Genomic DNA, 24,823 nt, shown 5'->3' on the forward strand with positions numbered 1-24,823 from the left:
AGATAAAAATCATTTTATTTTACAAAAATAATATGGTTTGCCATAACTAATATATAATTTTTACAACTTAGAGGGAAAAGGAAGGGAAGGGAGGAGACATATTTTATATTATATTTTCCTGGTTAAGATTACATCACTAATTGGAAATCTTTAACAACTAGAAATCTTTACAACTTTCAGTATTCATTGTATTTCATAATTAAATAAAATACCTAAATTTTTAAATATAAGAATAATGTTCCTTTCCATAGAATGATTTCTTGCTCAGACTCAGTGAAAATGAGAACATTTAGTGATCTTCATTTAGTCTTACCAGGCAGTAGAGGATCTTCAATGCACAACATGGATGGTCTATATCCATTGGTCATGGCTTTCATGATTTCTTCTTTGGCGATATAGGCACCTCCATTTTTTATTCTAATACCAGTCTTCAAGTAATTAAAATTCCTTCCATACAGTTCAAAAAATTCTACTAGAAGCATTCCAAGGTTTTCATCAGCTCTTCTGGCATCAATTCTGGGATGCAACTGCAAAAGAAACACATTTTCTCTTGGCGCAGATCTTAGTGAATCTTCTAAGTACATCATGCACCATCAAGTCTGTTGTCTAGGCATCCTACAAGACTCAAATCTCTTATCAGCCAGCACTTCTCTCACAATTGCTAACTAGTGCTTATTATGATCCTAAGACCCTGAAAGAATTTGAACTGCTTTCTGAATCAAAGATTTTATTTAGCATATTTACGATATAAAACACATTTTACGGCATATTTCAGAATTGGCCATCTATTTGGGGTTTGTATGATAACTCAAAGTTATTCACGATATTGGCTTAAACAGAATTTCTCTATTCCTAGGCCTTGCTAGAAAACAGTTTACTACCCTAAACCTTGGTTAAAATCTAAGTTCTACTACTTACTACATGTGTTATATTGGGCAAGGCATTTAACTTTTTTGGGCCTCAGTTTCCTCATCTATTAAATGAGTCTGTTGGACTAGATGACCACCAAGGACTCTTCCAGCTATAAATTTATGACCCTGCAAATTAGTTTAGATTCTAGACAATCCAAGTCTAATATTCTTGACTATTATTAAGTAAAGCCAAAAGGGGGCAGCACTAGAATGAACAGCTCACATTTTATGTAAAACAAAGAAATCAACAGACCTAACAAGTAATAATTAATAAGCCTATTTCCACTATTCAAACAAACTAGTATGTGATTCAGGTCACTATGCTCAGCCACCTTACATTTTACTTTAAAGAGGAAACTTCAGCTTACATTAAATCTAAACAACTGGCAACCAAGAAGGGAGGGATAAGGAGGAGGAAAGGGGTCCAAAGAGCTGCTTTTCCTGAAACAGCTTTGTAAAAACTTGATATTTCCTTCTTACACAGTCTCCAACAAAGAGATACCAATGCCTATCACACCTAAAGCAATAATATTCAATTAAATAACCATAAATTAATTGCTTTCCAATTGGGCATTGTAATAGGTTCTCCGAATATAAATATAATAAATGACAATCTCTGTTCCAGTATGTAGACCACAACAATAAAGTATATCAGCTTTACCAAATCCTAGAGAGTCCTCATTCTTTTTTTTTTAAGTAACTGGGCTACCTAAGTAGCCTAAGGCCAAGAATGCAAGGAAACTAATCAGAACTATGCAATCTGCAAAATTATCTTTAGAAATAATTTCAAACAGAAATTAATAGTCCATACTATACTGTTTACAAATATTTGGTGTAGGAAAAGGTACAACAGTTCAAGTTCAAACTCTTCCAAAGAAAAATGTGAAATACACTATCTTTGATTAGGTAATATAATAGCATGTAAAATAAGATTTTCATCTCCTGGTTTCAAGATCAAATTGTACAGAAAAATTGTAGACCACCTACAAAGCTGATGGGGCAATCCAGACATGACAGGATGAAGATTACTGTCAAGAAAGATGAGTAACAAACAATTTAAAAGAAAATTATTAAGCGACAGCCTAGATATAGGGGATAGAGAGTAGATTCAAATATGAGTCAGTTTTCTATCTTAGGAGACTAAAAACAATTATCACACAAGAGTTTACAAGCAGAGGTTGTGGAAAAATTAATTTAGTTTTGAATACAGAATAATATACTTTAGAGCTAAAATGGATATTAAGAGACCATGTAGTCCCACCCCCTCATTTTATGATAAGAAAACTGAGGTCCAGAGAGGGAAAGAGACTTTAACATCATAATAGTAAGAAGCAGAGTTGAAATTTGAACCCGGGTCTTCTGACATTGTAAATTTTATCCATCATACCAGGCTGTCTCTTAATGTTTTGATGAGTTCAAAGTGACAACAGAATATCCAAGTGGAGGTACCCTTTAGGCAATGTAAATGTGGAATTGGAAAGTAGGACAGAAGTTAAGGTTGGAGAAATATATTTGAGAGTTAAATATCATCTCTGTGCTGTTGAAGCCATCAGAGTGAAAATGTTGTCTACCAGAAGTGAATATAAGAGAAATACTAACTAAAAAGGATCATTTTAATATGACCCAAAGAAGCCAAAGATTAAATCTATTATATTTCAAAGAAGAAAAAAATTACATCTCCATTCATTCTCTGAGAGCATCAGTTTCCCCATCTGTAAAATGAGAGGGTTAGATTAGATGAACTATAAGATTCCTTCTAATTTTAAGTAATATTATTCACAATATTATTAAACTTTTGTAAATCATTGTCTTGGTCACAATATTAAATACTAGCAGTTTTATTTAAGTAGAATTATAAATATGTGTGTATATATGTATATGTGTAGACATGCATATGTGTGTATGTATGTATATGTGTGTATATCCATATCTATATACATGGAATTAAGGATAATTTAAGAGACTCCATATATTCTCAATTGGCAGATAAGAAAACTTTCCTTGTATTCTCAGCTCTTAGAACAGTGCTTAGAGTATAGTGGGTGCATCTGCTAATCACTATCAACCACATTATCACAATACTAAAAGATGCAATTTTAATAGTGATGAATTTTCCTCATGTCCCTTACAAAAACTGAGATTGCACTTAATTCTAAGGAGCAGATATCTGGAGTCAGGAGACCTAAATTCAAATCCATTCTGTCCTGTGACTTTAGTCTAACCTTCCCAAACCTCAGAGTTGCTTCATTTGTAAAATGAGATTATCAGCTATATGGCTGCTAAGCTCCCTCCACTCTAGATCTGGTTGTGATCCTGTAAGTCTGATAGTCTCAGATTGCAGCATTGAGAGTTCAAAGACACATTCCAGATTGTCTAGTATGCCCCATTTTTGCAGATGAAGAAAGTGAAGGCTCAGAGATGTGTCCAAGGTTACCTAAGTAGAAGAAATGGGATTCAAACCTCAGTTCTTAAATGCGTTTTCCAGTACACAACACTGCTCTGAACACTGGCAAGACTCTACAACTCAAGAGATCTATTAAAGATATTAGTATAGAATAAACTACTTGACAAGTATTAGTAGCTTGTCTAAACATATTAATAAATTTTTTTATCTTACCTAACTGCCCTAGAAAAATGCTTAATAATAATGGAAGGGGGGGAAGCATTTAAGTTATTCTATTTTCTCAAGGACAAAACTTGAAAATGTTATTGATGAAACAGTTTGAAAGGATGTTCAAGTTCTGTACCAGGAAAGAATAGTTGTACCATATTTTGAATTAATCTACTAAATACAACCATATTTTATCTTAAGTGAAGATTTTCAAAATCAACAGTAGTAGAATACAAGCACTTTAAAAAAAGGAACTGTTTTATTTTTATTTTTATTTTCATAAATAGCCCCAGCACCTAGCACAAAAGGTGGCAAATGCTTACTGAACGCAACAGTAGAACACCATTTAGACAAAAAAGGTTCCTAATGCCTAGCATAGCAAAATCCTTCTTAAACTATGAAGGAGAGGGGGAAACCTCTTTTTCCCCATTTGTAGGCAGTATATACCATATATATACCACCTGGCTCCACATAACTAAAGCTGCAAGCGAGTAGGGGTGGGCCAGGAACTGAAGTGAGGATGATCTCCCCAACTACTTTAGGCACCAGGCTAAAGAAAGTTCCACCAGGTGCTTCCAGTAGAAACAGAATGAGACATTATTCAGTATAGGCCAATATTTATTTATACAAAGCCACTTTATATATGAGCCATATGTTCCAAAACAGAATAAGAATAAGGAGACACCAAGGAAAAAAGGACAGAAACATTTTATCTTCTTACAAAACAAAATGAAGGATAACTAGAATGCAAAACATTTAAAAATTGATCAAGGAGAAATTACTTACCTGTAGAAAGCTAATGGCCATTAAAATTAGGCTATAAGAGCTAATTCCACCTGTAAAAACTTCATTCAGGTCCCTCTGCAAGAGGAACTGCTTTAATACTAAAATCAAATAAGGCAGCAATGAGTATTTCTGTAAATAAAAGAAAATAGAAAAACTGTAGTTAATACATTTTTAGACATATTCTATAATATCTTAAAGGGGAGATAAAGGAGAGGGTTACAACCTCCAAGTAGATTACATAAAGGCTTTAGGAGCTGTCCTAGGTATCTAAATAGATGAAAGTTGCTTTTCACCAGCTGGGTTGTCAAGGTAAAAGTTTTGTACCTTCTGTTTGTTTTTGTTTTGCTACAAAAGGAGAATGGGGCAAAGAAGGTAGTTTTAAACACCTTTGAATGAAAAGATATCCTTTGAAGAAACAAGTTCACCTCTCTTCCTCAAGTGACACCCAGCCCAAGAGGTACAGCTATCTTCTCCAAGCTACTAAAAAATGATACTTGTTTAAAGGAGTTTATTAGAGAAATAAGGATTTTCTCAACCCAGCCAATTTGACTCACTTTCTCCCCAACCTCATAAAAAAGTTACAATTTAAAGTAGTAAGGGAGGGTGAACTTCAGTATCTTTAATAAAATGCTTTTCAGGGGGCAGCTAGGTGGTGCAGGGGATAGAACATTGGCTCTGGAGTCAAATCCTGCCTCAGACACTTGACACTAGCTGTGTGATGCTGGGCAAGTTACTTAACCCTTATTGCCTCATCAAAAAGTAAAAATAAAATAAACTGCTTTTCAGCATAAAATTGTCTATATTGCTTCTAATTCATCTTTTTATTAACTTTTATTGTAAATTTAATCAAATACAAAAATTTCAATATAAAAACAAAAGACCGAGAAACTGTGAACACACACACACATATATATATACATAAAAAATATATGTGTGTATATATATATATACACATATATTTTTTAAAATAAACATACGTATACACTAAAAGGTAGAAATAAATTTTATGTCTCCTGCATTTTTTGTGTTCTGTGTATTTTAAATACATACACAAATATGTATGTACAGTTTTTACTTGCAAAAAAAACTCTAAACTTAAATGCCAAATACCAAAATAAGCATTTCCATCATAAACACTAGGAATTTATACATCAAAATGTGAATCTCTATTATGCAAAGCTTGCTTTTACTTTTAACTATAGTCCTTATAAGCTCAACATGTAACTTTCAAAGCTATTCTGCTTCTCAGTGATTCTTCCTGGCCTTCCTTCTGTTCTCTTCTCATTTTAAAAAATTGGGATCCCTATCCTTTTCCTGTCTCCTGTCCCACCAACCCCAATAAGATTATTAAAAAGAGAAAAGGAAGAAAACTGAAACCATTATAATAAACATGCATAGTTAAGCAAAACAAAAGCCTATAATAAAATTTTATTCATGTTCTTTATTACATATAAAAAAAAAAACTTCCTCAACTGATTTCACCTCTTTAGAAGCATATGCTCCAGAGCTTCCTAACTTTGGATATCTTGCTCAGAATAGGTCATGGTTACATTACCCAATGTTAACTTGTGATCATTAAGCTATAGGGTGAGACTCTGAACCAGTTAAATGAATGGTCTGTCCATTTTCATTCTCTGTGAACATCTTTATTTGTGTATGCAATCTAAATAAGCAAAGGGTTTATTTTAGTTGTAAATTTTAGCCCCTTAATTACTAAAGAACAATTTTTCTACAATAAAAGTTTTATTACAGAGTACTAATGTTGAAATTTATTAGAAGTGCATATCTCTAGTCTTTGAAAAACAAGCTAGGAGCATTAGTATTCAGGGGGAAAAAAACAGATTCCCACACTTAAAAAATATTAAGTGTATTTGATATCTATGTTTTAAGCATCAACAAGGTAGCACTGATTCATTCAATACAGGTGCAATCTCTTTTCCAAAACAAATTTGAATACAAAGCCATAGGTTTTTCTTTTTAAATCTGACTTATAAAATTATAAGCATTCTCATAAAAATGAAGTTGAAAATTTCTGGATAAAAAAGGGTTAAGATGTTAGTACCTAATCCAGTAATACAATTTGGTCATTGTGGTACAAGCACTTCCTAGCTGTTACTTCTAGTCTATCAGTTACTCTCTAGTCTATCTGCATACAACACTCCATCTCCCACCTCCACACCCTTGCCAGGCAGTCCCCTCGTGTCTGGAATGTGTTTTTTTCCTTACTTCTATTTCTTATAATCCTTAGCTCCTGTCAAAGCACAGCTGAGGTTCAGATACCACCTTCTATACTAGACATTTTCTGATCTCCCTGGTTGCTACTGCACTCTACCTCTTAAAATTTGCTTGCATTACTTATCTCTCTATACATGAAAGACCTCAGAAAAATGTAAGCTTCTTCAAGGCAAAGACTGTTCTGTTTTTATATCTCCACCATCTAGCACAGTGCCCTACACATAATGAGTAATGAACATTTGTTTGTTTAACTGAATTTGGCTTGTTTTGCAGATTCATCTCCCACTGAGATTTATTCATGCCTTAAGATAGCTCATACAATTCAGATGTGCTATCACAGCCAATGTGAACAGTAAGGTGTGCCTTCCCACTGATCAGAGGTAGCTCTCTATCTAAACATACTCCAAAGATGTCAATATCTATCTATTTCCATGCTTTTTCAAGATAAGCTTCTAATACTTCAATATGCTAAGGATCAGTGATTTATTTCATCAGTGTGAGCAATCCCTCTACAACACAGATCACAGGTCCTTGAATGACTGGCTTAATGAACTGCTATTTCTGAAAAACATGGAGTGGCCAGGATTCTAAAGGAAGACTGAACTTATCTAGGTCCTTGAATGACAGACGCAAAGGTCATCTACTAAACTTACCAGCTTACAAGGATCAGTTGGAGCTTGGGCTCTCCTGGTATAACTTTTTAGAATCCAGCCTTAGCTCCACATCATAAGGACAGGAGATAGTAGTGGAGTTTTAGAACAAAACACTCAATTTAAAAATGATACCTGGGAGTTCTGTTATATCCAATTTGTTTGCCTTAACTATTTTCGCAATAGCTTATTCTAACTCTAATCTTATTTATACAAACCCAGATTAGAGTGTCTAACTTTAAAATACTCCCAACTTTGTGTTCAGCTCTTTGGTTTCAGACTAATGTTAATGTCCCTCAAGTCCTACTAATAGCCTTCTCTTATTCAGATCTCCCTACCACCACCACCCCAACCCAGGAGATAAGTACTACAGGCTTTATCCCCATTATTCAAATTAAGAATTTGAGGCTCAGTCACCTCCCCATAGTGATACAGCTGAGAAATTTCACAGGAGGGATGTAAACCCAGGTAAATCTTAACTCCAAGTTCAATACTCTTCTCATTACACTTATGCTTATCAAATAAAAGCAGGAATATGTAACATGAATTTTTTGACTACTGATTCATGTTTTTTTTATCCCAACATTTTCACTACACAAAGAGTAGAAAAATTACACAATCACATGAGCCTTGTCCACTAAAACCCTGGTTAGTCTTTCTTAATTTAAGATTGTTAATCCTGTTCACTAAGGAACAGCAACTTACTCCAAGTTAGAAAATGAGTAGTAATATTAATGATAACTAAGTCTAATATTTTTTCCTTCTCTTCAACAATTCTTGCTGTTTCTGAAAAATACAATTTAAAACACAAAGGCTCTAAATAAAAGCAAGGGCTTTTCCTATAACATTCTTTTATGAAGATCTCACTATGTGACTAAGATGGGGTCCTTAAGAAGTCACAGTAAAGGTAACCAAAGAAAGGCCACCAGAATGAATTCAGTGATGTGCAACTGATTGAAAGGTGGTCAATATGTTTAATATTTCCATTAAGTTTCAGATTTAGGACTTAAGTATGTTTGACCCAGGTGGAAAAAAATTATTCAGTCTCAAAGAAGCAAATAATTTGCTCGTGATTTAGACCTATGTATATCCCACCTCAAACCAGATTCTAAACTATAAAGGCAGTAACTACATTGTCTTACAACAAATAGCATGACACCTTTGCTTGTTTACTGAGTTCTTGCTCTATGCAATTCACAGTGTTACATGTTGGGAGAGACAGATTTATATTTAAAAGCACAAATCCTACTTGCTAAGAGCTTATAATCTAGTAAAAGGAGAAAATTTGGACACAGATTCATACAGCATAATGTAAACTAGAACATAGTTAAATAGATTATAAAGTCCTATGCCATCAGTTAAGGGAAAAAGTACTTGATAAAAACATAATAAAGAAAAGAGAGAATGTTTAAGGAAAAGGAATAAATGTTTATTCTCTATATCTTCACCTCATCAACTGTTCTTACTATTTCTATCTTTTAACCTTTGCATGCTCTGGTAAGAAGACAATACTTTCTATTTTAAGGAGAAAACCCCCAATGAAGGTGCTTTAGATATAAAATTGTTGCACTAAAGATCACAACATTGCTAAAGACAGACAGACAGAAAGTGAGGAAAAGAAGAAGAGAGGAGGAGAGAAAGGAAGGGGGAAAGGGGAAGAAGGAAGGGAGAAAAAGGGAAAAAGGAGATGAGAAAAGAAACAAGAGGTAAAGGAGTGGGGAGAATGAGAGTAGACAGGAGATCAGGGAGCACATGAGGTAAGTGAGGGCAATAATAGAAAGAGAAATAATAACATGAGACAAATGTTGGCAAATAATCATTGGTTGTAAATGTTTACAAGCAAATATCTATAAGTATGTCTTATTTGTGTCCTGATATATTTATTTTATATTATATTTATTTACTGTTCTATTAAACTCTATAGTCCACTCAAGTTAGCTAACTTACCATGTCAGTAATATGGATCAACTACTCCTACCCACTGGCCTTTGGTTGCCCATGCCCAAGAAACTGGCTCTTGCTGTGACAGGAAATGTACAAGATGCTTTGTCAGGAATGAAGTTGAACCTCATTTTCAAGGTCTTCTTGACTGTAGTGCCTACTGTATAATATTCCAGCTTCTTACATAGTTCAGAACCATTATCTTCATAAAACCTCTTCCACTAATGTATTTCCTGGTTTCTGACTTCTCTAATTAATGGCCACCTCACTGGTGGTCTTCCTATGCTCCAGTCTCATCCACAATGCTGGAGTATATCTAAAATTCTATCAACTAATCAATAAGCATTTATTAAGTTCTTACTAAGTACTAAGCACAGTGCTAGGAGTTGGGGATACAATGATAAAAACAGAATAGTTCCTGTCCCTAGGAAGTTTATATTCTATAATGGAGACACATAAATAAGTAAATAAAATATATATATCCAAAACAAGTACAAGGTAACTAGGGTAGGGAAGAAGATTAATATTAGCCCCTGGAGAGAAGATCAGAACAGGCCTCATATGGTAGGGTAGGCTTAAGATTAGATATGAAAGCAGAAATGAAGAAGGGAACACATTCCAGATACTAAGGATGGCCTAAGCAAAAGCGCTGCAATGGGAGAGGGGAGTGTGTGCTACATGGTTCCTTTGGATAGATCCTAGAATATGTAAAGGGTGGTGAATGTATTAATAAAGGGTAGTATAACATGTAATAAAGAAAGAAATGTTGGTTGCAGTTGGGCTGTGGACAAATAGAAAAGCTTTTATCTGATCCTAGATGTAACAGTGTTTACTGATCAGGGTTAAGGACATGGTCAAATGTGACTTAAGAACATCATTTTTGCTGCTATGTGGAAGATAGATTGAAGTGGCAGGAGAGGGGGAGCAGGGACTGGAGCCAAGAAGAATATTTAGGAGACTATTACAACAGTCCAGCCAAGAGGTTAAAAAAAAGGTCTGAGCTAGGGTGGTTACAGTTTGAATGGAAAGAAGAGGATGAAAGCAAAAGATATTGGGGAGGTGGAATCAATAAAACCTGATGACTAAATGGATATGGTGAAAGGAAGGAGGTAGGAGTTAGAGATGTGAAGGTTTGTAAACCTGACTGACTAGAAGGACATCATGCTATCAATGGAAATAAAAAGCGCAGATGAAGAGGGTGTTTAGGGAGAGGGTTAAGGGGAGGGGAGAAGTGAGGTAGGAAATATAATAATTTCTATTATGGACATTTTCAATTTGAGATACCTGAATCCAGGAGGAGAAGTCCAACAGGCAGTTGGTGATCTAGGACTGTAGATCAGGAGAGAAACTAGGATTGAATATACAGAAGTGGGATTCATCTATGTAGAGATAATGATCAAGCCCATGGGGGTTGATGAGGTCATTAAGTGAGAGAATGTGGAGGGAAAAGAGAAATAGGTTCCTGGGCAGAGCTTTGGAGAACACCCACAGTTGGGGGATAGGAAATGGATGATAAACTAGCAAAGAAGACTGAGAAAGAAAAAGGATGCTTTTTAGTTCTAAATTTAATATGGCATCAAGTAGGGTCCAATTCAATTTAAATGGTCAATAAATGCTTAATGACAATGAATGTGCCTATATGGACCATGCTGGGGGAAAATGGAAAAGAATAAACAAATGGCCAGAATGGAAAGGTTGCAAATTTCACAGACCAGCTGAAATTTCCATGAATTTAGGCATCTTGGAAAGCTAGAGATATATCTTGTACTTTAGGAAAATTTGGCAAAAATTCAAAGTCACAAAACAAATTAAGGAACTAATTACAATTACTAAATTACAAAAGATTAAAATAATCAGAGAACTTCAAAGCGGAAAAAGGCCATAGAGATTGAGTCCAATTCACACTCAAAAGAGTAATAACCCCCAAATATTCCCAAAAGAGGTTATTTAGCCACTGACAGGTAGTACTGGGGTTCTATAAAAGAAATTATATTCATTTATAAATCAGTGCTTACTTTGGCTGCCTTCTCTCTCCATTTGGCAAGAAAATTAAGGGACTGCTACAGAAAGCAGTTTCTAGGTTCTTTCGGTCTCAGTGTAGTGATTGATTTATTATGGTTAAACTAAAGGAAATGGTAATGGTCTGGGTCATCTATTCTTTCATACATTTCTCATTTTAGGGGATGAACTGTTTGTTTAAATAAGGAAGCTCCAACCAGAACAAGCTGATTACTATATCTTCTCATTTTTATTCGATATTCTAATTTGGTATTGATTTTAAAGTCTGCTCTGTCAAATCTGTTACGTGACTATATGAAGGCAACTGATAAGGGAATGATTTCCACATTAATATTTAGTATTCTTGTCTGCTAAAATGTAATTGATTTCATATTTTGTGATGCTAGGTATTTTCCATATCCAGTTCCAACTCTTTTCTCAAAGAAAATATTCATGATATACAGGAGTGAAGTTTGTATATAGAATGCAAATATTTTGCATCTTGTTTCTTATTCTGATTCATGTTTTCCAACAAACTTTTCATGTTTTCCCCTCATCTCTATTTAATACAGAGGTCACCAAATATTAAATTATATGCTGATTAAATTTAGAGAGTTTTATTGAGCTCTTGGTAGATTTTCTCTATATCTACATCCTTTGAAACAGGAGTTGATACAAAAGTTTCAGGTATTTTTATAGTGATCTTGTTGCAAATATTTATCACAAACAATAAGAAACAACTAAGCGTAGCAAGTGACAGCTATGTGACACAGTGGCCTGGAGTCAGGAAGATCCAAGTTCAAGGCTAGCCTCAAACACTTATTAGCTGTGTGATCCTGGGCAAATCACTTAATCCTGTTTGCCTTTAGTTTCCTCATCTATAAAATGAGCTGGAGAAGAAAATGGCAAACCACTCCAGTATCTTTAACAAGAAAACCCCATAACTCACAAAGAGTTAGACACAACTGAAACGACACTACAAGTTGTAGTACTGGTGTTTCTTATTATCTTATGATAGAGCCAACTTCATCAACTTTTCTTTGCTTCTTCAAGATCATGTAAGCCCCACCAAGTCTTATTATGATGCCCCCTTGTGGCATAGAGGAGCCCTAGGTTCTTAAGCACTGTTCTTTGAAGGTTCTACCAGAGCAAAGTCCTCAAATCAGATCCTGGCAATACACAGCTAGCTAAATACAAGGAGGTTCACTGCCACAGGCAGGCCACTTGGTGATGAACTCAGAGCTATTCAATTCAATTCAATTCAAGAAACACGTATTATGTGCCTACTATGTACCAGGCACTGTACTAAGTGCTAGACAAAGAAGGGCAACCATACCACCCAAAAGTATAGCAGGCATGCAACTTGCTCCTGACATAAAGCCCAAATTGAGGAACAAAAGCCAAATTGATGGGTAAACCAAAGAAGACACTGATCAGAACCAAAAATTACTGCTAATTTAGAGATCTCCCAAAAGAGAGTAATTCTGTAACAACTATAAGCAGACACTCAAAGGAAAAAAAAAATTCCACAAGAACTATATGAATACCTAGATTTTTTTAATCTCTTAAGGAATTTAAAAAAAGAAAAGAAAAAAAAAGCTCTGGAGGAAAGAACTGGAAGGAGAATAAATAGTTTACAACAGAAAATAGCAAACCTTACCCAGTATTGGACTCCCTAAAAATGAGAACAGACCAGACAGAAATAAATAACTCCCTAAGATATCAAGAAATATTTAAAAAAGAAATGTAATGACTGAAAAAATGAAAAAGAAGAAAAACTTATCTGCTACTTAAAACAACCTAGAAAACAGATCAAGGAGAGAGAATTTAAAAATCATCACATTCCCTGAAAACCATGATTTTTTTTTTTTTTTTGGCAAGGCAATTGGGATTAAGTGACTTGCCCAGGGTCACACAGCTACTAAGTGTCAAGTGTCTGGTCTGAGACTGGATTTAAACTCAGGTCCTTCTGAATCCAGGGCCAGTGCTCTATCCACTGCACTGAGAACCATGATTTTTAAAATACATATTTCAAAAAATCATAAATGAGAAATAACCAGATCTATTAGAACAAGAAATCAAAGAAAAGATAGAATCCTATCACTTTCTGAAAGAACTCCAAAATGAAAAGTCCTAGGAATGTCAGCCAAATTCCAGAGCTCCTACATCAAAGAAAAGATATTATAAGCATCCAGAAAAAAGCAATTCAAGTACAAAAGATGAAATCTAGGATTCCCAAAAGACCTGGAAGCCCCTAATTTAAATGAAAGGAGATCTTGGAAAGTAATATTTCAAAAGCAAAAGACATATGCTTGCAACCAAAAATAACTTACCCTGCAAAGATAAGTATCATCTTACTAGAGGGGAAAAAATAAGACTTTTAATGGAATTGAAGATTTTCAAGCATTTCTGAAGAGAAGACCAGAGTTAGGAAGGAACTTTGAAATGTCAGTACAAGAATCAAGAGAAAACAAAAAAAAGGTAAAATTTATCTGAGCAAATGGAAGCAGCCTTCTGATAATGATAAGAGGAAGTGAAACAAGTGTCTCTTTAGAATCTTAATGTTTTCAAAAAAGAATTTAGGGACTTAAATCAGAAAAATACAAGTCCTAGGGACAGATAAGTCCCTTCCTGAGTGTTTAAAAAGAGGGAAAATAAGGGCAAATAGAAGAAATACATTAGTATAGGAAGTATTAGAACTTGTTCTTTTTTATAATTGAGATGTATGAGAAGAAAAGTATGAAAGCATGGAAGGAGTATGGGGAATGTGCATCAAATGAACCTCACTTTTAACTGAAACAGATAAAGAAGGGCTAAATACACACAGACTCAAGAAATTTGGTGCAGAAATACATCAAATTCAACAGAGGAACAATCAGGAATGAGGGGTGCAGAGGAAAAGGAGAATACTGGGGAAGAAACAGCTGCAGGCAGAACAAACTTCTTGATTTTGAGAAAAAGCAAAGTAAAGAATTAGGTTCTAAAGGAGATGCCCATCCATTGGAGAATGGCTGAACACATGGGGAAATAAGAATGTTATAAAGTATTGTACCATTAGAAATGAAGAAAATTTGCAGAGAATCATTTGTAGTATGAAATGATATAGAGTAAAGTATACAAAAACAAAAGAATAGTTTATATAAGGACAACATTGTAAAGAAAAACAACTGTGAAAACTCAAGAATTCTAAACGATGTGATGACCATTTATATCTCCAAAGGACATATGACAAAATATATTAGCCATCTAATGAAAGAGAGGTGATGGGAGCAAAGTGCAGAAAGAATCCAGGAGGAGACATACACTTTTGGACATGGCCACTGCATGGATTCTTTTTGCTTAACTACCCATATTTGTTAAAAAGATTTCCCCCGCCTTTCTCTCACCTTCTAAATCTGGAGTTTTGGAAGAGTGTTGAATGGAGAGGTCAGGTTAGCAATGCTAATACCAGAAAAGGCAGCTACTCACTGAAACATTTTTGTTTAAATGCACAGAAGAGAACAGAAAGAAATAGAGAAGGATAGCTTTAAATGTAATGTATGGAATTTGCTATGTACAATTTAACAAACAAACAAAAAATAAGCAGTATGAATTGGAGATTCATGGTCTCATATACAATCCTTTGTGTTCTGCTGTTTATATGAAATTTTTTTTTTATTTGTAAGTTCAAAATAAAGAAAATAGCAGTAGAGGAAAAAAAATTTACAACTAAGTCAGTCCATACCAAGGGTGGGTAACAATGAAATTAGAAGTACAATCAAAGAAAAAATAGAAAAGATTATGAAGATTTATATGGCAAACTACTGTCTTCAATAATAATAGAGTTGGACTTAATAGAACAGTCCCTAAGGGGGCAAAAAATGACTCTAAAGAAATTAAAGGTAGGAGGTGGGGCCAAGATGGCAGAGGGAAAGCAGTGACTTGCTTGAGCTCTCCCCCTAAACCCCTCCAAATACCTAAAAAAAAAAAATGGCTCTAAATAAATTCTAAAGCAGCAGAACCCACAAAAAGACAGAGTGAAACAAATTTCCAGCCACAGACAGCCTGGATGGTTGATCAGAAAGGTATATCGTGCTGGGCTAGGAGAGGAGCGTGGGGCAGCGTGGGTGCACAGGCCGCAGCGACCCTGGAGCAGGCCTTAGAGGACTGAATCGTGGGCAGCTGTGGTGGTTTCCAGACTTCTCAACCCACAAACGCCAAAGACAACTTAGAAGGTCAGTGGGAAAAGTCTGTGACTGCGGTGAGAGCAGGAGCTAGGTCTCAGCCGCCCCTAGGGGCATGGCTGTTTCCTGAGCTTCCAGGCCAACAGACTGAGGGGGCATTGAGTGGCTGATCAGAGGGAGATTGCAGGGTTCTCTTTGCCAGAGCTGAGGCAGGAATCTCTTGCTTTACCGGGGCTTGGATCTGGGTCACAGCTCTGAGGGGAGGTCGAAGGGTGAGGAGGAGCGCTGGCATGGTGAAGCTTGTTGTGGTGGTGGAGAGAAAACACCTCGCCCCTTATCATAGCACCTTGGAAGAACTGAAAATTTCTGGGTGCCTAGAAGTATCTCTGAAAACAGCTGTACAAACCCCCAAAGCTGGGGACAGTACATTCTCCACATTGGAAACAGTTGTACTCTTACCTTAACAAAGAGTTTAAAACTCAAGTAATTGGCCAGGATCATGAGTAAGCAGCGCAAAAAGAGTCAGACTATATTATCTTACTTTGGTGACAAAGAAGATCAAAACATACAACCAGAAGAAGACAACAAAGCCAAAGCTCCTACATCCAAAGCCTCCAAGAAAATATGAATCAGTCCCAGGCCTTAGAAGAGCTCAAAGTAGATTTTGAGAAGCAAGTAAGAGAAGTAGAGGAAAAACTGAGAGTGATAAAAGAAAAACATGAAAAGCAAGTCAACAGCTTGCTAAAGGAGACCCAAAAAAATACTGAAGAAAATAACACCTTAAAAAAATAGCCTAACCCAAATGGCAAAAGAGGTCCAAAAAGCCAAGGAGGAGAAGAATGCCCTAAAAAGCAAAATTGGCCAAGTGGAAAAGGAAGTCCAAAAGCTTACTGAAGAAAACACTTCCTTAAAAATTAGAATAGAGCAATTGGAAGCTAGTGACTTTATGTGAAATCAAGACACTATAAAACAAATCCAAAGGAATGAAAAATTAAAAAACAATGTGAAATATCTCATTGGAAAAACAACTGACCTGGAAAATAGATCCAGGAGAGAGAATTTAAAAATTATTGGACTATCTGAAAGCCATGATCAAAAAAAGAGCTTAGACATCATCTTTCAAGAAATTATCAAAGAAAACTGCCCTGATATTTTAGAACCAGAGAGCAAAATAGAAATTAAAAGAACCCACCGATCTCCTCCTGAAAGAGATCCCCAAAGGAAAACTCCTAGGAATATTGTAGCCAAATTCCAGAGTTCCCAGGTGAAGGAGAAAATATTACAAGCAGCCAGAAAGAAACAATTCAAGTATTGTGAAAACACAATCAGGATAACACAAGATTTAGCTGCTTCTACATTAAGGGACCGCAGGGCATGGAATATATTCTGGAGAACAAAGGAGATAGGATTACAACCAAGAATCACCTACCCATCAAAACTGAGTATAATCCTGCAGGGGAAAAAATGGTCATTCAGTGAAATAGAGGAGTTTCAAGCATTCTTGATGAAAAGACCAGAGCTGAATAGAAAATTTGATTTTCAAATACAACACTCAAGTGGAACATGAAGAGGCAAACAGGAAAGAGAAAATCATAAGAGACTTATTAAGGTTGAACTGTTTACATTCCTGCATGGAAAGATGATATTTGTAACTCATGAGACCTTTGTCAGTATTAGGGTAGTTGGAGAGGAAAAAATTATATGTATGTATATATAGACATAGATATAGATAGATAGATAGATAGATAGATAGATAGATAGATAGATAGATAGATAGATAGATAGATAGATAGAGGGCACAGGGTGAGTTGGAGATGAAGGGGTCATATCTGGAGAATAAAATTAAGGGGTGAGAGAAGATTATACTAGAAGAAGGAGAAAGGGAGAGGTAGAACGGGGCAAATTATATCACAAAAAAAAAAAAAAACAGAAAAGAAAAGGCTCTTACAGTGGAAGGGAAATGGGGGAAGGTGAAAGGGAAATGAGTGAATCTTATTCTCATAGAATTTGACTTAAGGAGGGAATAACATACACACTCAATTGGGTATGGAAATCTGTCTTACCCTACAGGAAAACAGGGGGGGAAGGGGACAAGAGAGTAGGGGAATGATAGAGAGGAGGGAAGATTGGGAAAGGAGGTAATCAGAAGCAAGTACTTCTGAGGAGGGACAGGGTCAAAAGAAAGAATAGAAGAAATGAGGGGGGTGGGATAGGATTAAGGGAAATAGAGTTAGTTTTTCACAGCATGTGTACTATGGAAGTGTTTTGCATAACTACCCATATATAACCTATATTTAGTTGCTTGCCTTATCAATGAGGGTGGGTGGGGAGGGAGGGAGAAAATTTGAAACCCAAAGTTTTAAAAACACATATTTAAAAAAAATGTTTTCACATGCAACTGGGAAATAAGAAATACAGGAAAAGGGGTATAGAAATCCATCCTGCCCTACAGGAAAATTGAAGGGGAAGGGGATAAGAGAAGAGGGGGGAGAGATAGAAGGAAAGGCAGACTAGGGGAATGGGTATTCAGAATGCATGCCATCTTGGGGTGGGGGGAGGGGCGAGATGGGATGAAAATTTGGAACTCAAAATCTTGTGGAAGTAAATGTTGAAAACAAAAAAATAAATAAAAATTACCATAAAAAAAGAAATCCAATGATTATAGTTTTGTTGCCTATTAATCCCTGCAAATTAATCAACTTTTCCTTCAAGTACTTCGATGCTACGTCATTCAGTACAAATATTAAGTACTGATATTATTTCATTGCTTATGGTAACTTTAAGCTAACGAAATTTCCTTCCTTAGCTCTTCTGACCATGTTTATTTTTACTATTGCCTTCTCTGAGATCATCATTCTTACCCTGATTTTTTTGTTTGCCTGAAACATAAATTCTGCTACACCCTAAAAAAAAAAATTAAAGATGGGAAAAACAGCTGGACCACACCATAGATATTTGGAAGAAGTCCAATATTCAATGAATGAGGGCTCAATTTTCAAGATATTACAATCCCTTAAGGGAAAAAATCTTGGAATTTATTAGGAACTCCAAAATAGATGTATGAGGAAATATCAATAACTACAAAATCAATTACATATATATTAAGCATCTATTATACACTATATACTAAGGATAAAATGACAAGAGTGATGGAGTCTGTGCCCTTAGGACAATGCAAAGCATCCTAAATGAGATCTATAATCAGAGTTCAGTCTAACTATCCAAATAAGAAAAAGAAAGTGGATGAAGCATGCCTATTATCCAAAATTTTAACAATATAGTTGGATAGAGTTGGTCCAACAGTAAAATATTTTGGACAGACATTGCAAAGCGCCAATAAGCTGGGTCCAGAATTAAATAGGAAGAGAAGAGTAGGTTGGACTGCCTCTGGGAAATTTAATGACTCCAATCTTCTCCTTGAAACAAAAATACATTTTTAAAATATCAATATTTTTCTAAAAATACTGGATGACTGAGAATCACAAAACATCATAGTCTTTGAAGAATTAAAGTTGAGGGTCATTCCAAAAGCAGTGGAGAAGCAGAGAGTGAGCATGAGTATATTGCAGCATATTATCAAGGAAAAATTCCATAGGAATGGTTTAAAAGATACCATCGGAGAAAACTATGACTAGGAAAAAAACAGAAATAGGATCACAGAATGTAGAAGATCTCTGAGAGTAAGAGGCCTAGATCTAGTCAAATCCATATATTTTACAAATGAGGAAAATAAGGCCCAAGGAGGTTAACTATCTTGCCCAAGGCCACAAAGGTATTAAAAGCATCAGGGACAGGATGTGAATCCAAGTTATTTGATTCAAGAGCTGGTTCTCTTAAAGAGACGGTTTATGTACTTCACTACTAACCAAGCAAGGTCAAGAAATCTAGGGAATGACCCCTACTATTTTGGATGGATCTCCCACATAGAAATTATGGGAGGACATGGATAAGAGTTACAGAATATGCAGGCATGGATGGGTTTTTGCTCTGCAGTTTCATCAGTGAAATTATAGAGCCATTAAAGTATGAGATGACATGATTTGAAAACATCAGAACTTTTATAAAACTTTGATGCTTAATTTTTTTTCTTAATGCTGATAATTCAGGATAATAGTACTTGTAAAACTTAGGTTAAAGAAGAAATCTTTACCTATAGATGTACAACAATGCAACCAATTCCTCAAGTGTCATACTAACCCTAAATACCGAATAAACAACAAATAACTTATTTAAAAAAAAAAAAAGAAATCTTTAAAAGCCTATACAAATCTATACCTGATTGCTTACCATCATAGGGGGAGAGGAGGGAGGAACAGAATTTGGAACTCAAAACTTTACATGTTTCAACATGGATTGGGGGGAGAAATAAAACATTTTTAGAAACCTAACATTTTCTGAAAAAAGATGAATCACATTAAGGAAGGTTTATAACGCTGTACAGTCATCCATTTTTGGTGCTGCTCTAAGAAAGGATTTTTAAAACCTACAACGAAACAAAGCTACCACTTTAAAATGTTTCATTTAATCAAGTGTTCAAACAAAATGTTAAGCTCATTTTAATCAAAATAAAACACACTTCAAAAGATATACTTTTCCTTAGTAACAGTTACAACTGAATACTAAACAATGCTATATTTCTGAGTTTTAAACAACTTGTTTACTGAACTCTCATTAACTGTCCTGAATTAAAGTCATATATATGACTAGTCTTCTATGTTATTTCTACAAATAAATACTGGCAAGAGAATTTTAACAACTTTTTTTCAGAACAAAATGCTACTTTGTTTCAAATTTAAAGATAAAACAAGATAGTTCACTCACAATGTAGACGCAAATCTGCCACATGGTTACTTTGAATAGGACTCTCTCAGCTAAAACTTTGTAGTGTAAATTGTGGCAAAAATACTCAAGTTTGAGTAGAAAAGCAAATCCCATAATTACTTAGAAAAGGGCTCTCCTTTAAAACTGTGTAGCACAAACCGGGGCAAATATAATGCATTAAAAATAAAATTAAGTCATTTTCCAAATATATCCCATATCCAGCACTGTTTCTTATAATTTTCAAGTTTAAAATCAAAGAACTAAAGTAAGTTTTAAAATTCCTTACATTTTTTATTTGAAATTCAATTTTAGGTATAATAAGCATACCTTCATATAATCCTTGATCAACCGAGCTGCCTTCACACCAGTTTCCATATTAAAACTGATGTCAACTTTCACTTCTGTCTCCTGGTCAGTGAGTTTTATTATTGGTACCTGAAAACAGTTTTAAAGAAATTACTGATTTACTATGTAATACTTGTAGTTATTTAACAAAATTTTTCAAAATGGCTAGTTTCTGTACATTTCAGGAAATAAAAATAAGAAACACAACTGGACAAAAGGGACTTAGTAATAATACCTCCATCAGTGAGGAGACTGCAATCCTACATCATCTTGTAATCATAAACTGGATTACCAGAAATGTAAATAACGTAAAGAAAACTAATGCTGCCTTTCAAAACAACTATAAACACATAGTACTTATAGTACTTTGCATATAGTACAATTTAGTAAAAACAAGGTGATGTAATACATTAATTTAAAGTTCCAGAGCTGAAAGAGATCTTAGAAATACATCTCATTTTTGCCAGTGAGAAAACTGAGCCCCCAAAAGATTAAGCAATGTGCTCAAAGTTGCACAGTTTAGCATTATCATCATCAGTGTAATAATTATAAAAATAACATTTATATAGCACTTACTAAGTGCAAGGCTTGGTGCTAAGCACTTTATAATTCTTATCTCATACAATAAACCCAGGAAGTAGGTATTTTTATTATCCTCAGTTTACAGATGAGAAAACTAAGTAGACAGAGGGGTGACTTGCTCAGGGACACCTAACTAGTAAGGGGCTGAGGCTGAAGTTGAACTTAGGTCCTCTTGACTCCAAGTCCATCTCTCTATTCAGTGTGCCACCTAGCTGCCTCATAATTAGTGACACAGCTGAAATAGTACTATTCATGACTATACCAAAATGCTTTTACATGAAAGTACAATTCAATCAGCAAATGTAGATTACTGACATCTCATTTGTTCTTGTTTTTACAGAATGGAGAGTTTGGGAGCAGCAGGTACCCCGGGGTAGAGAGGGTAAAGATGCATCCCTTCCACAAAAATTTGCCAGTGGTGTAATAAGGCAATGAAAAAAACATTTTGTCTATTACTAGTCTAAATTGTGTACTTAAATTAAAACCTTTTTTTAGGATTTCTAAATACTTTAAATCAACTTTAAGAATCACAACAAATTTAACTTTCTAGGTCAGCAATAATTTCATTTCTCATCCATATAAAGATATGACATTTTTAACCCTTCTAAATACTATAAATAGTGAAATATAATAATAAAATTTTATTCACTTTGAAAACTGAGCAAATATTTAACAAAGTTCCTTTGCAATTCCCCTATCTGGGAGCTTTTACTAATACCACTATTTTGAAGCTTACTAACATAATGGAGTACACTGAAAACCTAAAATGCCCCTAAGCCTCTCGTTTGCAAGGTCTCTAAACGATTACAAGATTCCTAACTTGAAGCATATCTCTTCCACCACAAGGAAGAAAATAAGTTTAAGTAAAATTATGGTATTCTGCCAAGAAAATCTTGATTGTTTACTAGTTCTTGTTCTACTCAAAATTAAGATTTCTATTAAGCTTTTATACAGCTGGTAATCATGATTACAAAATACATTACAAAAATATTGACAAACTCAAATTTTAATCTAGACAATATCTAAATGTTGAAAAATTAAACATAGTAAAGCATCATAATTTACTGCTTGTGGAGAATTTTTTTAGTTGTTTAAACCCACCTGCTTCATTACTTTTAAAAAATACTTACTGTAGCTTTGTCAAGTACTTTAATGGAACATGGCTCAGCCACATTGTGTTTCCGTAGTGCTTGTTCCAACAGCTGTAAAGGAGGACGTTCCCATTTTCCAAAAACTACTAAGTCTATGTCACTACACAAAAAAATAGAGTACGTATGTCAATAAAACATGCAAAAATGCATTTTATTTATATTCTTGAAGTAGAACAACATATAACATTTAGTACAAATAAATCATTCACTCTGTCTTTGGAAGCATAAAATAATCCTATGAATTGTCATCACTCGTAAAAGGCAGTTTGTTTCCCATTGTAAACTGACAAAAAATAGAGAAGTTAAGTAGTTTCCTAAACATCCTACAGGTATAATTTAAAAAGAGAACCCATGTCTCCTGATTCACACCTCTGTGCTCTCTACTGATTACGTTGTTCTTCCAAGTCAAATTCACCTACTGTTAATGTAATTTGGGATGTCCCTGGGTTATCTAGAATCCTCATAAATTTCAAAGACTGTCTCTCCCTCAATTTGCAAATAGTAGTTACAGGCCAGAAAAACAGGCATTAACTCTTAACAATCAAGTTTTTAATGAAATTTCTTATGTAATTATGCCAAATCTTACCCATAATTATAAGTAAAAAGGTCTATTATGGGAAAAATCAAGAATTATAAAATTATTATAAAATCAAGAATTATAAAAACTCATACTTAGGATCATTGAATCATACTGTTAGATAGCATAGATAGTTCACTCTCTCATGTTATAATGAGGAATTTGGGACCTTAAATAAGTACAAAACTAAAACTGCAAACTATGAACATAAAATTATAATCAAAACCCTGAAAGCCCATGATATTTCATTTTTTACCACCATTTTCCCCTAGGTTCTTTACCAATCCTAATTTGGCTATAATCCTGTGATATGTAATCTTGAAACTTTAAAAAATTAAACAACACTTTAAATCTTTAATGCACATAAACACACAACATTTAATGGGAATTGAGAAACTAAATAAGTAAAAATTTAACTTTGAACTAACTTACCTAGTTGGAAGATAAAGTCCTGTACTAAAGCTGCCAAATATCTGAACCTAAAAGAAAAAGATATTCTCTACTAAAACATTTCAAAGCAACTCATTATCAAAGTTCTGACTTAATTAACAAGTTTAACATAAAAAGAAACACTTATTATTAGATACGGAGCCAAATTAGAATTTTAATAGTAAAACACAGACCAAAATTAAATAATTGGTAAGAAAATATTTTGCAATCTATGGACGTTCTTATTTTACTGACTTCCTATTCCTAAAGTTCTCAAACCAAAGTTGCTCCACTTAAATGACTTTAAAATAAATACTGTAATTTTTGAAAGTCCTATGATAAATGACATTAAATTACTAAATCAAAATAAATCTAAGCAACTATATTTGTAAGGAAATCAAGGATATCAAATAGTGACATATAATTCATCCACAATAAAAATAAAAATAATAGCTAAAGTTTATATAGCACTTTATATTTGGCAAAGTATTTTACTTATTCAACGAATCCTTAAAAAAAACCATAGGTGTTATCCTCATTTTAGAAATGAAGAAACTGAGTCTCAGAGAAATTAAATCACTTAGTGAAAGTCACACCAAAAGTGTCAGAAACAGGATCTGAATCAAGGTCTCTCCTAATTCTAAGTCCAGCCCATCTGCAAAAGAACTCAAATACACAGAAATAACTGATACATGATATTTACGCACAACTGAATGCAGAGTCAGCATTAGTAATATGTGAAAAACTATGGAAAATAGGGAAAGTAACAGTTTAGAGAAAGACAAATGTGTTGATTTCTCCACTCCCTCACCCCTCAAAAAAACAAAAAAAAAAAAAAAAAAAAACACAAGGAAATCTACAAACTACAGGCCAATGAACTTGACTTTGGTTCCTAGGAAAATCCTAGAATGGATCATTAAAGAGATGGTTGGTGAATATTTAGAAAAGGGAAAAGTGATCTAAAAGAGTTAGCATGACTTCATTAAAAATAAGTTATACCAAATTAACATGATTTCCTTTTTATTTTTTTTTTACAGATTACTAAAACAATAAGAAGAATTCCATTGATATCGTTTATATATATTTTAGCAAAACTTCTGACAAAAATTCTCAAATTACTCAGATGGAAAAGGTGGGAAAATGTGGAGAAGATAATGTAATTAGATGGAACTGGTTGGATGGTCAGCCTCAAAAAGTAGCTGTTAATGTTTTAATCTCAGCAGGGCAAAAGTTCTGCAGTATAGTAACCCAGGAATAAGGGTCTGGCCCAGTGCTGTTTATCACTTTTATCAATGACTTAGATAAAGATAAGAATGGAAGACTCATCAAAGTTGCACATGACATTAAAATGGGAGGGACAACTAACACACTGAATGAGACAGGATCCCAAAAATATATTAGCAGACCAGAGTATTGGGCTGAATCTAAGATGAAATTTAATAGGAATAAATGTAAACCTTACACTAACAAAAAACTAACTTTATAAGCACAAGACTGAGGGAGGGATGATTTCTGAAAAATATCTGGGGTTTTTAGTGGACTACAAACTCAGTATCACTCAGCAATATAACATGGCTGTCAAAAAAGAAATGTAGTCTCAGGCTATGTTAACGGAAAAAAAAA

General features: G+C 34.4%; 1 protein-coding gene across 1 annotated transcript in view; it reads right to left on the reverse strand.

The window, feature by feature from the left end:
• TENT4A (terminal nucleotidyltransferase 4A) overlaps positions 1 to 24,823 on the reverse strand; it is a 109,647-nt gene that overhangs the window by 14,910 nt on the left and 69,914 nt on the right. The window contains exons 3-7 of the mRNA XM_027869126.1: positions 23,204 to 23,250; positions 22,174 to 22,294; positions 20,444 to 20,551; positions 4,309 to 4,437; positions 314 to 527 (exon numbers count right to left, since the gene is read on the reverse strand). Of these exons, the coding sequence (XP_027724927.1) occupies positions 314 to 527; positions 4,309 to 4,437; positions 20,444 to 20,551; positions 22,174 to 22,294; positions 23,204 to 23,250 (619 nt within the window). The remainder of the gene's footprint in view (positions 1 to 313; positions 528 to 4,308; positions 4,438 to 20,443; positions 20,552 to 22,173; positions 22,295 to 23,203; positions 23,251 to 24,823) is intronic.

The sequence above is a fragment of the Vombatus ursinus genome, unplaced genomic scaffold (genome assembly GCF_900497805.2).
Source record: "Vombatus ursinus unplaced genomic scaffold, bare-nosed wombat genome assembly UNPS02014791.1, whole genome shotgun sequence".
Classification (NCBI taxonomy): Eukaryota; Metazoa; Chordata; class Mammalia; order Diprotodontia; family Vombatidae; genus Vombatus; species Vombatus ursinus.